Genomic DNA, 14,890 nt, shown 5'->3' with positions numbered 1-14,890 from the left:
GCTTCTGGGAAGCTTCGATCTGAAACACAAGCATTGACTAGAATGGGCACGAGACGTGTGGGGGTGAGAGTGTCTTTTTTCTCGCGGCGCGCGTGTTTTTATACTGTATTAACGTATCTGAAGTGAACTGACGGTCTTTAGAAAAGTTTCTTTGTTATTACGATTGAATCTTTCTTTATCTTTCCTGATAAAGCAGTGTTTATGAGCGTTGCTGCTTTGTGTACAGCCGTTACCGGGGAAACCACTGTTTCTGCCGCTCCTAAAGCGCGTCCTGCTGGCACCTCTTTGTAAACAGCCTTGCAAACCTGTATTATTAATATTAGTGTGGATTTTTTCTATAATATTCACTCATGACAATAAAATAGGGCATTATAAGTAAATCTACTGCAGTATTTCCTCTCTCACTCAGTAGAAAATGTGGTTAACACCCATCATGCTTGGAAAAAAAAAAAAAAAAAAAAACGGTAAAAACCGTGAAACCGGTATAATTTAGAAAAAAACCGTGATGTTGATTTTTGGTCAAACCGCCCAGCACTAAGCAACAGCAAGCCAAACACTCTCTAACCAGTGTTGTCAAAGTGTTATCTTATATCTTATCTCATTTCAAGCCAACCAATAAAACCCCAGACACTTCTGGCTCATTCAAAGGGCTTTAAAATGATCGTCATGCTTCGTAAATAAACAGAGAGACACATGATCAGGCTGACACTGTCTGATATTTTTAGCTACAGCACGTTGACAGCAACACAACTGGAGGGGAATAAATCAAATATTTGTAAGGAAGGCCAGTTGAAGATGATATGCAAACCACAAACGTGAGCAATACATCCAAACACACGTGGTGCATCTGTAAACAGCTGCCTTTCCCAAAACAAATCACATAGTCTTCTGGGTGGCTCATTCAGCCCTGTGATAAACCCATGCACATCACTGTAATTAGGTCAAGGGGTGAGGAATCCACCGAAGGGTGATCTCACCACTCATGGCTGCTGTGCTGGAGGACATTAGAGGGCTAAATCATGTGTGCACGGGGTTGCATTTCACCCCGGGGCAAGAGAAGGGTGGGCGGGCCTGCATTAGCACAGACAGCGGACCCCGGTAACGCCACTGGCCGCATGAGCAGCACCGACAGGCGGCTTGACCGTGAACGAACCACCGCCACTTGCTCCAGACTCTGCTTTCCAACTAATAATCGATGCATTTCTCAGAATAACGTCCAAAAAGGATTGTGCATTCATATCAGATTTAAACAAACCACGGGATGCGCAACTCACTACCCCACCCACCAGACATTTGCTTTCGTTTCTGAATTTGGACTGTCTCAAAGGAGGATAAAGAATTAATTATCACTTAACAAACGGGGACAGACGTACAAAGCACGATTAGAACAGAACAACACGTTGCAAGCTAAATGCATACTAATAGTGTCAGCTTAAAAAGATGCCATAATTATGCACAATGCATTTTAGTTAGATAAATGGGGACATGTATGCCACATGTTTGATACTAATATATATATATATATATATATATATCACATGCACATAAAAAAGCGTCATTCATTAAACCTTTATTATTATGCAATGCATGAATACATGTTTTCATAATTTTAGAGCGTGCACGCGTATGCGTTGCACGCGAGAGCATCGGGGTGAGGCGCGTGCGTTTCCACCCGCCTAAAAATCAAAAAGAGAAACACAGCGAGAGGCCGGGGGTTCGTCTGTTAGCTACACAACACACTAACTACCATACACACACAGTTCTGTCAGTGCGCTGTTTAGCCCGCGAAGCTAACACACTCATCGGCTAACTTGAGCTAAACATCCACACACACTCCCACTCAGAGCAGCTAATGCGCACAGAACGCACGAAAAACCAGTGTGGAACTCTAACCAACACTATTATGGTGTGTACGGCTCATGGTGGCGGTTTATTTGCTTTATTTTGCTCATTTTGCGGATTCACACGGTTGCCTACCTTCGTTCGCCAAGTCCGCCATTTTACTTCTCCGTGCACACCCACAATGCACCGCGGCACTAGTGCGCTTTATTTCACAGAGCAGCTGCACTTGAAATGCATTTACATTTGAATATTAGTCATTTTATATGGAATTTTACAACATTATGTATTAGTATAGTCTATGTAAACTTTTAACAAATATTGTAAGGTAAATAATGCTCTATAATGTTAATATTATTATAATATCCAGTAAATAATCTCTGTAATAGCAGATATTGTTTTACTGTTTGCAAATTATTTTCTTGTTGCCCGTAGAAAGAAAAACAAATTTTCTTGTAAAAACGATTATCTTATGTTACATATTGCAATAATTAGTATTATGACATCTAGATATTAACCACTAGGCCTATATTATTTTAATATATGACAATCATTTCCCTTTATGTATCGTTGCATCTACTAACAATAGCCTATTCATTATAATTATAAAAATAATATGTTAACATATAACAATGTCTAATTATTATTTTTATTAGTTAAAAATATCACATTCTTACTGTTTGTAAATATTTTTCCTTTGTCTCGTTGCTGATGTCTAACAAAAAATAAATTAATTATATTAAACGATTATCTAATGTTAACATATTACAAGGCCTAATTATTTATTATATTATTTGTCACTGTTATTTGTTGCAGGCTAAATTATGTTTATTCCCCCCTTAATATTAAGTAATAATAATGAATATTGCTAATCGAATGTTAAAATTAAAACATATACATCCTAAATAAAATTATACATTTTTATATTACGAACATAGCCTATAATTTATATATTTCATTAAACTATTTTTTTTTATTCCAATGTATTTCTGTATTATTTTTATTCCTATGTGTTTTGTAATCAATGACCACTAGATGGCCAAGTTGGTCAAGGCTGTAGTTTGGATGAGATGGACTTGATGGTTGGCCTGAACTTCACCTTGTATTTAGACTTAAAGTAAGTATAACTTTAAATGATATGAAATAAATTTTTTCATAAAATATGCAATAAGCTGCAATGTTTCAGGTTCAGTCCTGAGTCCCAGTAAAGAGTAACTGGAAAGTTCTGATTGGTGTTAGTCTAGACCACCTTAAACCGAGACCTCCACAAATTAATCTGAAAGATCCACATTCACTGCCGGAGAAATGTCTTATATAATCAATACACTGTAAAAAATAAAACATTTTTTAAGTGCAATCAACTTGGATGTTTAAGTAATTTCAACTTAAATTACATTATTTTGACTTTTTTTTAAAAAAGTTGAAAATTGCATAACTTGATGAGTTAAAGCAATGTAAAAACATGATCAATGTCAACATACAGTATGTTTTTACATTGCTATATACACATAATTAATAGGCTATACAATTAGAATAATAAAACACTGTAATGAATAACAACAAAATTCATCTTTGTGTTGCAGAGGTGTATCAAATTACAGCTGCATAAATAATGTTTTAAAAATAAAATTTTATTTATTGAGCATTTGTATAAACTCAATATCACGTTTGCAGTCGTGCTCATATTTGTGAAAACAGCTCTCTTGCTTAATTATTATCATATAATGTAAAAAAACAACAACAACAAAACAAGATCTTATACAAGTAGGCCTTCATATCTTGAATATGTATACATTTTTGGTCATCTTTGCCACATCTTTGCCACAATTCCTCATTGATTTCTGCCCCAGCACTACAGTAACAAAATAAATGAGTTTCTGATTGCAAGAAATGTTATATCCAATCACAATGATGTTAACAAATAAATCAGACAATGGCAATAGTGATATTCTCGCAGTTGTGGTCTTGAAATCCGAGACAAGACCAAGACCTTCAAAAAATGATCTCAAGACCGGTCTCAACTACTACAAGTTCTGATACTCAACAACTGATCATGTTTCTCAAATGAGACTGGCCATTGCATAAAACGGCACGCAACTGCTCCCTTTTATTAAGCTCCAGTATTTCTATAAATAAAAGGAGAATGTTTTATATTCTTTCAAAATGCATATAAACAGCCCTCAGGCAAAACCCATGCAACCACATGCAACCAGACCTCCCGACAGATGAAGATAAATGTGAGTGATTATAGTGAAAAAGTTATAATCTCTTGATTGAAAGATTTATATTCCTCTATGAAAGGGAAAACAGGTAAATTAAAGGGCATCGTGTATATAAATGGGTGTTTTTCATTTTCATTGTATTCCAAATATTTAGTACACAAAAAAGTATAAAGATGGATTTGTTCGTGTATTTGACCATTAGAACCCATTCCGTGTGTGTGGAGTATATATTACATGAGTCAGTGGCACAGTTATGAACTGTCAATGAACAATATCTCACAGGCTCATTCAGGCTTAAAGTGAAACATGAGCAGCTGATTCAAGTTTCTCACAGTCAGGCTTATTGTTGACACTTTTCAAAATATGTTTTGAGCGTAATTAACCTTTAAAATGGTCCTTTAAGAACTGTTGCCTGAACGGTTCTTCGGTGGAACAAACATGGTTCTTCTATGACATCACTGAAAATAAAAAATCTTTTGGAACCTTTATTTATTTTTTATAATTGAAGTCTTTATTTATTTGTAACATTTTTAACAAAACAAAACAAAACCAAACACCCACAAAAAAAAGAAGAAAAAAAACATACTTCCAAACACATGATTAATTCACATTTGCATTTTGGGCCCATTATCAATAACCACTACAGACAGACACAAAAAAAGATACAATAAAATCAAATTATAAAGTGCCTATACATGTAACACCACAAAAATAATAGACTTAACAAAAGAGAAGCGCACTAAAAAATGTAAAAATCCATTAATCTCAGTCAAAAACCCGTCCCCAAGATTTGTCAAAACCCTCCATTTCATCATTAATCCTGGCCAAGAATTTTTCATATGACACAATTTTCAGGGAACCTTTATTTTTTTTAAAGTGTATCAGATGTGATATCCAGTCCCAAGACCACACATAAACAAAAGGATCTCAGATAATTCAAGATTAGATTTGACGTACTGGTTCATGAGCTCAATATAAGGAACAATGTGGCCTATGTAATGGCTAATAAATACTTTGTCAATTGTGTAGAGTACATGTAGAGTAACACTTTCACCAGCTTGTGTGAAATGATACAGGGGATCTCCAGACTCTCACAAAAAAAAAAAAAAACAAAAAAAAAAAACATAATTTATTTCCTTGTTTTATACAAATACACACTGCCCGGCCAAAAAAAAGAAAAAAAAGAAAAACGCAATTATGATGTTTCTAGAATGTTATATGTTTGGCAACAGTTCTTCCAACCCTAACTGATGGAGTGTGTAGCTTTTCATTTCTTAAAGACACATCATGATCATATTCCAGGATGACAATGTCAAGATTCATCAGGCTCAAATAGTGAAAGAATGGTTGGGATGAAGAATTGGTGCATCAATTTTTGGTCAAGATTGTCAATGCAAGAGTCCAGCACTCTGTAAAGTCTCCTCCAGAACATTCCAAAGACTTTCAATGAATTTAAGATCTGGACTTAGAGGAGCCGATTCATGTGTGAAAACGATTCTTCATGCTCCTCACAACCATTCTTTCACAGTTTGAGCTTGATGAATCTTAAAGGGGTGGTATAATGCCCTTTTCACAAGATGTAAAGTAAGTCTCTGATGTCCCCAGAGTGTGTGTGAAATACCCCACAGATATTTAAAGTTGTCACTTTTTGAGGGTGAACAAAATCACACCGTTTTGTGTCTGTTCCTTTAAATGCAAATGAGCTGCTGCTCCCGGCACAGGGGGCGGAGCTTTCAAGAGCTGTGTCCTTAGCAGCTTCGATTACCTCATAGAGACATGCACTGAAATTTCAAAAAACTTTTAGCCTTTATGTTCAAATCGAAGTCAGAAAGATGGAGAGACCCAATAAGAACAACATTTCTGAATGGTTTGTTGATGAATTTATGTAGCTTATGTGTAGAATCTTCTAGTCATTGATTAGCATACTCTGTCATGATAATCTATAAATCGTGTTCCGGGGGCGGGGTTTATGTAAATTTTAGGGTTGGTGATGTCACTAACCCGGGAGGAATGTGGTGTAGTCTCTACCAGCCGTTTGTTGTAGTCCTTAAAAAGCCATTTCTTTAAAACAAATATCTCCCTTTGCTTTGAACTTTGAGCGTTGTAACTTTGCAGATGTTGTTTATGATCAAACAGCAACATTTCACACTAACTAAAGTTAGAAAAGTCAAATCATAATCAACCACCCCTTTAACATTGTCATCCTGGAATATGATCATGATGTGTCTTCATGCATGGTTGTTTAAGAAATGAAAAGCTACACACTCCATCAATTAGGGTTAGAAGAACTGTTGCCAAATATAACATGATAGAAACATAATAATAATGTTACAATCATAGACTCTTAAGCATTTGCCTGTTTAAACAGTGTTTTTTGGCCAGGCAGTGAATATGGTATAATAATACCATCGTAATACATTCCTGTCTTTTGCATCCTCATTTGAGGCCAGATATTTAAAGGAAGGCTTCATTGTTATATCTCACAGATGATTGATTATTTTCCCTTGTGAGATACTTGTTCCTGCCTTTCAGGCTTCGTATGGTGGATCTGAGTTGCTTATGTAACAAAATACCATAAGTGAGACATAGAAAGACATTAATGTCACAAGTGCACTATATGCACACGTCTGTGGTTTTCAGCCAGATATTTGACACATATATATATCAGCTCAGGTGCACGTTTACATTAAATTTCTCCCATGCGTTATGTAACATTCCTTTAATGTTGAGCACTGCTTGATGCTGCCAGAAATTCAGAGAGATTCATTTAAGACTCATTTTGAAGGTAAAGTGACTTCTTTGCTTTTAGATTTCAGTATGCATATTTGTAATGATCGTCAAATGGTCAGGATTTAGGGACTCATTTGACAATTTGAAATTATTTCATTATTCCAAATTTTGGACTGCCAGTGTACACTTTTCTCCTAATGCTGTCGATATAAAAGTCAATAATGAGTCATTAATGAGTCAATAGTTGTCATTCAGTAAGAGTAAATGAATTTGGAGAGCATGCAGCTCAGATGATTTGATCTTTCCTTTAGGCAATGTGAATCTCTTTTCATACATCTCTTAGTCTCCAGGAGACGCTGTATAATTTAAGTGTTTATGAGAGACTGAAGATCATGGCTGAATTTGTGCAGTGATGATTGAGGCGCTTTGAGGACTTCATCTGCCCGGGGCCAATCTGATCCGCTCATGATTGATGACATCTATATCTTCTCCTAAAAACTCTCAGAAAATGACCTCAGCGCAGTGAAGTTGGTATAGCATGGGAACGATTGTTATGGTTTGCAGAGGACAATGTGTATGTTTGTTTTTTTAGGCACAAAAGAAACAAGTACGGTTGGCGGCAGACCATCAATTTCTGGAGGTCTTTATTAGTAAAAAATATCTCTTTGCTATCAGTGCCATTAATCCATCAAGATGGTGCTCTGATGATCTCTTACGGGAAAAGAAAGATCCAGATGCCAACACTTTTTCCCTTTCACTCTCTCTTCACTGTTGTTATGCCAGCTAAACGTCAGAGTTCAGACAAATGGGATTTTTTTTGATAATGAGCCTGTTTTCTTATGAACTTTAAGAAACAAATCCTTTAGCAAACAATAGTTGATCACTGTTTTTTGGGTGGGTATGTAGGTAATAACACAAAATAAAAAGATTTTTAATCAAAGAATTACTCTAATATTTCTTTCAGCCTGCTATAGTTCCAGCAGTGCATTCATTTATTAATTGCATAATGAATTAATTAAACAAATCAATTATTTTCGTGTGTACACCAATTAAGGCTGCACTGAAAATTGTGCAATATTATTACAGTAATTATGTTTCTATGTGAATATATTGTGAAATGTAATTTATTCCTGTGATTCAAAGCTGAATTTTCAGCATCATTAGAGTCACATGATCCTAATCCTGATTCTAATATGCTGATATTGAAGAAACATTTACTATTATTATCAGTGCTGAAAACAGTTGTGCTGCTTCATATTTATGTGGAATCCATGAAAAAAAAAAATTCTGGATTTTTTGATGAACAGAGATTCTTTACCGTCACTTTTGATCTATTTAATGTGTCCTTGCTGAATAAAAGAATGAACTTTTGAACGTTATACAAATATAATATATAAATAGTATGCATGAGTGAAAGCTTAGAAAGTATAGCAGCATACATTTTAGAAACAGGCACAGTCCCATTTTCCTATAATTCTCACCATGTTGTTGGTCTTGTCATTAAAGGCAAAATAGCCCATGACTAACCCTTAAAAAAAAGAGAAACAGAAAGAGAGCATCGCATACCGTGAGAAACAAACAAACTGTCGAAAGTAAAAGGATTCAGCTCTTGCTATGGATCAACTCTGAAGAAAGTGAGATATCATAAACAGTGACCGACGCTATCACATGGTCCCACATTCCCACATCGGAGCTCTGGCGTCTCAGGACGACTGAAGTGGAAACAAGGGCCCAAAGGTGCAACACATTAGAACACATGATTTAATGTTCTGGTGACAGAAGAGTTTGAAATATGATGCAAAACGCTGTCAGAACATGATACAACATGAGATAGAGAACAGCTTGGGAAGTAAACGCTCCAGTTCGTCCTTTTGACTTTTTTTTTAATCTTATGGAGTCCCTTATGTTTATTCGCACTGATGTTATTTTTGGCACAATACAGGCCAAATGCCAAATGCCTTCATCATACTGTATATACGCTACACAACAATCTGAAAGTAACAGCACAACAGTTGTATTGTTCACAGTGTATATTTATAGTTTGTGGGCTATAATCAGCACTGAGTATATTAAATATTAAAATCTGCACCTGTAACGATCACCAGTGAGAGTGCCCGGGATAACCATCAGAGGGCACTCCAACCCGGACAATCACCACACAGCCACAAACTACATTTCCCACAGTCCTTTGCCCAGACTAATCAGCCATCATCACATTCACCTGTATGTCATTACCTTGTTTAGCTCACCCCATATATTCGCTCCCGGCGAAGTCTTGATTAGTGTTTATACTGCAATTCTGAGCGTGTTTGTGTCCTCGATCATCAAAATTAGTCATTTCGTTCATTTAAGGGGCTTTAAATGTTATACTTTTAACAGGCAAATTCCACGAACACATCCACCTATACGCAATCTTTATCATATTCTGAATTAAGAAATCATAATGCAGTAAAAAATAATTTACAGGGAACATAAATAATTACTTTGACTTCAGAGTATTTCGTTCATTTGTCACGTGACAGACGCATAGAACGGATCGTTCACATCACTAGCCTGTTCCCTCGGATTTCTCTCCTTGCCTCAGCCCTTTTCTGTTGTTATTTGGATTGCTTGTTTGTGGATGACCCTCGCCTGGATTTGGATTACCCTTTCAAAATAAATCCTGCATTTGGATCCTCAACCTTCTTGTCTATGTGACAGATCTGTGTTCTGGTGTTCTGTCTCATACTGCTCTGAGACAAGAAGGTTGAGGATCCAAATGCAGGATTTATTTTGAAAGGGTAATCCAAATCCAGACAAGGGTCATCCACAAACAAGCAATCCAAATAACAACAGAAAAGGGCTGAGGCAAGGAAAAGAGGCAGAGAATCAAGGTAACCAGGAAACAAACACACTCAGAATTGCAGTATAAACACTAATCAGGACTTTGCCAGGAGTGAATGTGAAAACCAGGCTTTAATGGGGTGAGCTAAACAAGGTAATAATGACATACAGATGAATGTGGTGATGTCTGATTATTAGTCTGGGCAAAGGATTATGGGAAACGTAGTTTGTTGGATGTACGTTTGGTGATGCTCATTCTGTTCATGGTTCTCTGGTCGCAGTGTTTGTTATAAACTATAAAACTGCATTTGGATCCAGCTCTTCTTTTGTTTTTTTGAGTTCACCCAGCGTTACAGCACCAAGGCCTTTACAACATTGCATAATTGAATAATTTCACTCAACTAACCCATCGGTTTTAATGAAAGGGAAGATGTCTGAAATGTACAAAATTCATGGAAATACTGAATAATAACTCCATTAATTGCAATAATATTTAAATTAAAATATATCAACTAGCAACAAAATTCCACTCTGGGACTTCTGTGCCATATCTGGTGGCCCATCTTACCCCAAGGGTCTAATTTGATCTTTTTATTTAAAAATCCACAAATCAAATAAAAACATGAATTTTTCCACAAATCCCTCTTTAACAAACGGACACAAAAAACTTAAATGAGATCGTATCATCTTACCCGGGGGGACATCTTACCCCGACTTACCCTGTATCATTCCAGCATTTACAAAACAGGTTGTGCACAACGGATTTCCACTGCATATTCATAGCAGTGTTTATTTTATTTTTTTTATGGACGCTTGTTTTCACCACAGAAAAAAAGTGTAATTGTGACTTTTAAGCAGAAAGAGTTGTCATATTTCACAGTCTTGAGATCATACGCCATTTCTCGACAACGATTTCATTCCACTCTTATTTGATATTTAGATTTTTTTTTACCGTAACATTACTCCAGACAGTTTAATTTTGATTGCATTGTAAAACAAACCAAGTCAGTTTGAGAACCTTAAAGTTGCAGTGAGTCTCAGCTGTAGAATTTGCACATGCTATGAATTTCATTAGAACTCCTTTACAAGTTCCCTGTTCAGATTATTTATGTGGTGTGTGAAGTCAAGGCTTGGAAAACAGAATTAAAGCTTACATAACAGCAACCTGACAGTCAGAATGCAAAATGCCACACTAAAAGGTTTTTAGGAAACATGAGATGCAGGAACATCTGTGCTTTTAAGCTGAAGCATGTTTGTGTCTCTTCAGAGGTCGAAATTTGATGAACTTCTCCTGTCACTCGCTTTTTGTATAATTGCAAAATGTTAGAAGTCTCATTCAACACAAGTCAAGTTTAAACAGCCCTGCGTTTGGCTCACATTTCCTCAAAAACGCTGCAAGGCCTGAATTTTCACCTTGATGGCTTGTGTTTCAGATTTTTTTCACTAAATAACACATGGCAAGAACTGAAAGATCCTCTTAAAATTTGTATAAATTGGCTCTTGAAGGATCAGAAAATCATGCATGAACAACCACATTTACTGTCATTTTTTATCTTGACCGTCACTACCATAACAGTCTTTTTCATTATTAATCAAAACAATGAAAACTGAATGTATGCAGTTCATGGTTTAATTATTTTTTACATTTATTAATGCATTTACCAGACGCATTTATCCAAATACATTTGGCTGCAAAAGCTATTTTCAACAAAAACAGAAGTGGACACATAAAGGGCCCTATCTTTCAGCCGGCGCAATGCAGCACCAAGCACGACGCAAGTGTTTTGCTAGTTTCAGCCCGACGCAGTTATCATTTTTACGTCCTGCGCCACGTTGTTTAAATAGCAAATGCATTTGCGCCCATGGGCTGCTGGTCTGAAAACGAGGTGTGTTCTGGCACATTGTTGGAGCGTTGCTATTTTGAGGCAACAGAAATAGACTGAGCCATTGACCAACTGAACCCTGGTCTAAAGTCAATGGCCCATTATATATATTTTATTTTTTTGTTATAAAGAGCGCGTTAGTAATGTGTGCCTATAGGCGGGTCCTCAACGCGCGCACACTCTGCTTATTAAACACACAGGGACGCACAGCAGCACACAAACATGCCAAATATTAAAAATAAAAGGATTACAATGTAAAAGATTATTATTGTGTACATAAAGATATGGTGGAATCCGGCTTGTTCCGTAGATGTTCTGCTTGCACACTTTTACCTCGCGCACGAGCAGATCCGTTTGCGCTCTGGAGACGCGTTCGGCCTTTCCACTATCAAATTCCGTCATAGTGAATCCGCCATGGCGCGAGCGCAACTGGCATTTAAAGGGAATGGGAGATGAGACACTGATTGGTTTAACGCACGTAAATCCCAAAACACATCCATTACTCATAGGGACAAGTTACCCTTTTAGATCATGCACCGGGAGCGCCAACCATTTTTCCCGTCGTTAAACTAGCAAAAGTGGATTCGGACTCACCCTAAGTGCAGTGGCGTATCCAGGACATTTTTACTGGGGTGGCCAAGATGGGACACAAAACTAGAGTGGGGTGGCCATATATAGCCTACTATAAAGTAATGTTATGTAAACCTTCAAACTCTTATGAACAATAGAGGATTTTAATAATAGTAACAAAGTGCAAACTTTATTTTTAAATAATGGTACTATTTCATAAAATGTAAGATATAGTCACAGGCCTATTTAGGAAATGTGTTTACTATAGTCTGTTATTAATTACCGTAGTGGGAATAGGATTTAGGCTACTCAATTAACTTGTCCATTAACTTGTCTGAAAATGCACTTGTGTTTATCTGCAAAAAGGTTCACATACACTAGATTGCAGCCTAGGCTACTTTTAATGTAAATATAATGTTAGTCGTTTGTTTTTCAATTCATAACACATGTGGACAATATGGAGTGAGCTGTAGTCTCTGTCTTATATATTCTTAAATTCTGTCTTATATTTTTTATATATTTATTTATTGTTTTAACAATTTTTATATTTATTATGCACTGGCCGTAGAGCATTGCAATTTCATTGTATACTTGATATACATTGACAATAAAGATTCTTACTTAGATTCTTACTTACTTTTTAAAGTCTACATTAGAGACCTGCGCAGGACGGATTTCTCCCTTAATAATTCCTAAAAAGCTGACATCTCAGTTCATCGTGATCTCACAAATCTCTGTTATTATCAATGAAACTGGCTGCATAATGAATCTTTCATAATATATACACTTTGTTTGCTATAATCAGATGATTTGCCAGTAGCCTATGCAGAAATCAGCACTGAACAAAAAGTCCATTTTGAGCGGTGAGGGGATTCTATCTTAAATGTCTCTGATTGGCCACTGCGTTCAAGAAATCAACACATATGTCTGTGATTGGCTACATTGTTGCAAATGCAAACATGTTATACATAGAGACTCTGGCCTGTAAATCGTTTCTATTTTGTTTTAGTTGTTCTTGTTGCTTTTGTGCAACAGATGAATGACAATTTATTTGTTTTTAGATGTTCAATTTATAGATAATTCTATTTTGCGGGAGTCCCGCGAATCGTTTTACTCTCCCGCAACCAGCACACACACGAGTGCATTACCGCCCGTGCCCGCACTCGGCCATCAGATCTATATTCCCGAGCCGCACTCTGCTGCGTTGGATCCCGACCATACCTCTCAATCGACTGATTCCAGCGATTTTATTGTTGTCCCCCTCACTTTTAGAAACCGGTGATTCTGTCCCCCGCATTTTTTTTTTTTTTTTCGGACAAATGCCCTGATTAAAACAATTTTTAATATAAAAATAAAAAATAACCAGGCAATCACCGAAAACGTGTGTGGATGGATGGATGCGTGTGGAGGAATGGATGATTCTGTTTTATTTCATTTGATGTAAGTGGCGATTGATAGCCTATAGTTGATAATAATATAGGCCTAATGTGCGCTGTCGAGGCTCGTGAAGTTATAACATTTTAGGAACAATATAGCCTAGTTAAGAAACAATATATAGCCTAGGCTACACACGACCAGCTGTTTTCCTGAATGCCATCAAGATTGAAACCGTGACTGGTTTCATAACAGTTCAATAAACAAACAGTTAAAATTAACTTACATTAATTTTACTTGATGTACTCAAAAATGTACTCACTTACATTTTAGTCGCAATGACTGTTTTTGCTCTGTTTCATCAGCGAAAATAGTCCCAAACAAAGATCACAGCAGAAGGCGCATCTCACAGCAACACTCGTTGCATTACTGAATGATTCAGCGTTTTGAACAAATCGGTTGAGTCAAAGATTCAATTACCCATTCATAAACTGCCTCATTCTGAATAAATCAGCCGTTTGAACGAATCGTTTGAATGAATGACTCAATGACTCGCTCATTAAGACGGTCGTCTGCCGCCTCCTACTGGCGGTTTAGTTTCATAAAGTATCATTCTTTTCAACATTCCTTATTTGTATATTCAAAAATATTTAAAATAATCTAATTTAATACAGTTATAATTTTTCAATGTAAATTATTTAATTTGATTGGTAACAGCCTAGTGTCTTATTATTTTAATTGAATATATTGATCAAATTTAAGAATTTAAAATGAAAGATGGAGCATAAAATTAGGGGGAAAATGCCTTTATAAAAGGTACAAAAAAAATTGTGTTTTCAAACAGTGATGTAATGAAACATTGACAATTTAAGTTTGAAGGGAGAAAAGCCTCTGTTTAGGCTATAAGGAAATGTAATTTTGCCAAAAGAAGAACTTTTATTTTAAATAAATGTTCATTTTAAATCAGCCTACTTCAGTGTGATATGTTACCATAATTTGAATAATTTGATACCAGAATTTGAATAATTGTAATGTGATGATCAGATGCAGATATCTAAATCAGAGAATATCATCGGGCGGTTTGTGGGTGGATAATTTATTTTTAACAGTGGATTTGGGTGACTCAAAGTGCACCAGATTAATGAATTTATCTTTAAAATGTACAAAATTTTCTTACGGGGGGGCATGCCCCCGGACCCCCCTAGAGGTACCAAGCTCCACCAACAAAAATAATGTGGGAAACACATTAGGGTATATGATGATCTACAAAAAAATACACATTTAATTATCTTATTATTAAACATTATTAGGATTTTACCACCTCCGCCTCGTTTTGAGCCAGGAAAATGAACATCACCTTTGGGTCACATCCTATGGTCACATACAGCTTTTGTCCCCCCCACTTTTATAATGGCTGCTACGCCCCTGCAACTGTGTGACCGTCACCGT

General features: G+C 36.3%; 1 protein-coding gene across 3 annotated transcripts in view; it reads right to left on the bottom strand.

Moving 5' to 3' along the window:
• Positions 1-2,054, bottom strand: part of ranbp3b (RAN binding protein 3b) — a 31,650-nt gene extending 29,596 nt beyond the window's left edge. The window contains exon 1 of one of the 3 annotated variants that reach the window (XM_081374830.1): positions 1,978-2,054. In XM_081374830.1, coding sequence (XP_081230956.1) covers positions 1,978-1,999 — 22 coding nt within the window. In that variant the 5' untranslated portion in view covers positions 2,000-2,054. The remainder of the gene's footprint in view (positions 1-1,977) is intronic. The other 2 variants (XM_081374831.1, XM_081374832.1) reach the window with 2 other exon arrangements.
• Positions 2,055-14,890: the final 12,836 nt, after the last annotated feature.

The sequence above is a fragment of the Scardinius erythrophthalmus genome (genome assembly GCF_964197995.2).
Source record: "Scardinius erythrophthalmus genome assembly, chromosome: 9".
NCBI classification, from domain to species: Eukaryota; Metazoa; Chordata; class Actinopteri; order Cypriniformes; family Leuciscidae; genus Scardinius; species Scardinius erythrophthalmus.
This window is presented reverse-complemented; position numbering and strand designations above follow the sequence as displayed.